Source organism: Numida meleagris, unplaced genomic scaffold, assembly GCF_002078875.1.
Source record: "Numida meleagris isolate 19003 breed g44 Domestic line unplaced genomic scaffold, NumMel1.0 unplaced_Scaffold356, whole genome shotgun sequence".
NCBI classification, from domain to species: Eukaryota; Metazoa; Chordata; class Aves; order Galliformes; family Numididae; genus Numida; species Numida meleagris.
The window spans coordinates 65,337-67,836 of record NW_018364581.1 but is presented as its reverse complement, the minus strand read 5'-3'; the positions used below and the strand labels follow the sequence as shown (position 1 = coordinate 67,836).

At 58.4% G+C, this 2,500-nt stretch overlaps 1 protein-coding gene across 1 annotated transcript in view; it reads right to left on the bottom strand.

Moving 5' to 3' along the window:
- Nucleotides 1–1,842: 1,842 nt before the first annotated feature.
- The window catches only part of CLPTM1 (CLPTM1, transmembrane protein), a gene marked incomplete at its 3' end in the record, with an annotated part of 10,734 nt that continues 10,076 nt past the window's right edge, over nt 1,843–2,500 (bottom strand). The window contains 1 exon segment of the mRNA XM_021383208.1: nt 1,843–2,010. Within this exon segment, the coding sequence (XP_021238883.1) occupies nt 1,843–2,010 (168 nt within the window).

Here is a 2,500-nt window from a genome sequence, read left to right as displayed (position 1 = left end):
GGACCCCTACCACCAGGACCCTGACAGTTACCCTTCCAGGACCTGCTGTCGTGCAGACAGCCAATGCGGTACATGATGGGCATCCTGATGACCAGGCCTCCCACCACCACCGTTACCCTTCCAGGACCCTAACCCCCTTTTTTCCCTTCCAAGACTCTCTCCCTTTTCCCTTTCAGGACCTTACCATCGTGCAGGCAGCCAGTGTGGTACATGATGGGCATCCTAATGACCAGGACTCCCCTCTCTCCATGTTACCCTTCCAGGACCCTCTCCCTTTTCCCTTCCAGGACCATAGCCCCCCATATCTCCCTTCCAGGACCTTACCGTTGCACAGGCAGCCGGTGCAGTAGATGATGGGCATCCTGATGAGCAGCCCTCCCACCACCGCTACCCTTCCAGGATCCTCACAGTTACCCTTCTAGGAAGCATTCCCATCTCCCATGTTACCCTTCCAGGACCCTAACCCCCCTTTTTTCCCTTCCAGGACCCAACATCCTGCAGGCAGCCAATGCAGTACATGATGGGCATCTTGATGACCAGGCCTCCCACCACTGTTACCCTTCCAGGACCCTAACCCCCTTTTTTCTGTTCCAGGACCTACCCTCCCTTTTCCCTTCCAGGACCCTCACCCTCCTTTTTTCCCTTCCAGGACCCACCATCCCGCAGGCAGCCGATGGTACATGATGGGCATCCTGATGACCAGGCCTCCCACCATTACCCCTCCAGGACCCCCCTACCCCTCCCCGTTACCCTTCCAGGACCCTCTCCCTTTTCCCTTCCAGGACCCTCACCCCCCTTTTTTTCCCTTCCAGGACCCTCTCCCTTTTCCCTTCCAGGACCCTCACCCCCCTTTTTTTCCCTTCCAGGACCCTCTCCCTTTTCCCTTCCAGGACCTGTCCCTTTTCCCTTCCAGGACCTTACCATCCCGCAGGCAGCCGATGCGGTACATGATGGGCATCCTGATGACCAGGCCTCCCACCACTGTTACCCTTCCAGGACCCTCTCCCTTTTCCCTTCTAGGACCCAAACCCCACCTTTTTTCCCTTCCAGGACCTGTCCCTTTTCCCTTCCAGGACCTTACCATCCCGCAGGCAGCTGATGCGGTACATGATGGGCATCCTGATGACCAGGTCTCCCACTGTTACCCTTCCAGGACCACCCCCCACACCTCTCCTCCCCACGTTAGCCTTCCAGGACCCTCTCCCGTTTCCCTTCCAGGACCCTCACCCCCCCCTTTTTTCCCCTTCCAGGACCTGTCCCTTTTCCCTTGCAGGACCCACTGTCACGCAGGCAGCCGATGCAGTACATAATGGGCATCCTGATGACCAGGACCCTCCTCCCCCTCCCCTCCATGTTACCCTTCCAGGACCCTGTCCCTTTTCCCTTCCAGGACCTGTCCCTTTTCCCTTCCAGGACCTTACCATCCCGCAGGCAGCCGATGCAGTACATGATGGGCATCCTGATGACAAGGACCCCGCCCCCCCCACATTACCCTTCTAGGACCCTGTCCCTTTTCCCTTCCAGGACCCTGTCCCTTTTCCCTTCCAGGACCTTACCATCCCGCAGGCAGCCAGTGCGGTACATGATGGACATCCTGAGGACCAGGCCTCCCACCGTTACCCCTCTAGGACTCTGTCCCTTTTCCCTTCCAGGACCCTGTCCCTTTTCCCTTCCAGGACCTTACCATCCCGCAGGCAGCCGATGCGGTACATGATGGGCATCCTGATGACCAGGACCCCCCCCTCTCCAGGTTACCCTTCCAGGACCCTCTCCCTTTTCCCTTCCAGGACCTGTCCCTTTTCCCTTCCAGGACCCTGTCCCTTTTCCCTTCCAGGACCTTACCATCGCGCAGGCAGCCGATGCGGTACATGATGGGCATCCTGATGACGAATGCGAACAGGTCGTCGATGAAGGTGTTGAGCGCTTTGTAGCTCAGCATCCGCCAGGGCAGGTGCGCCACCGACTGCAGCTTGTAATTAATGAACAGCTGCGGCGTCATCGTGATGAACCCTGCGGGCCAGGGGTCGGCAATTAGGCTCCTCATTAGCGGCGCTAATGAGCGAGGCGGGCGACGGAAGGGCTCGTTGTGGGGACAGATACCACGTTTTGGGGAGGGGGCTGTTGGTTTGTGGGGGGGGTGAGCTGCTCTGCCCCACGGAGGGTTCCCGTAGAGGCAGAGTGCCCCCCCCCCCCCCAAAGAAATTAGAGGGGGGCTCATTAGGGTCATTAATTAACGAAGCAGCCAATGGAAGGGCTCATTTTGGGGATAGACACCTTGCTAATTTTGGGGGGGGGGGGGTTGTTGCTTTGTGGGGGGGTGAGCTGCTCTGCCCCACGGAGGGTTCCTATACAGGCTGAGCATGCCCCCTCCCCCCAATAAAAAAGAGAGGGGGCTCATTAAGCTCATGAAGCTCATTAGGGTCGCTCATTAATGAAGCAGCTGAGGGAAGGGCTGATTTCTGGGGTCTGCAACCAGTGGGGGGGGGGAACAATTTGGGGG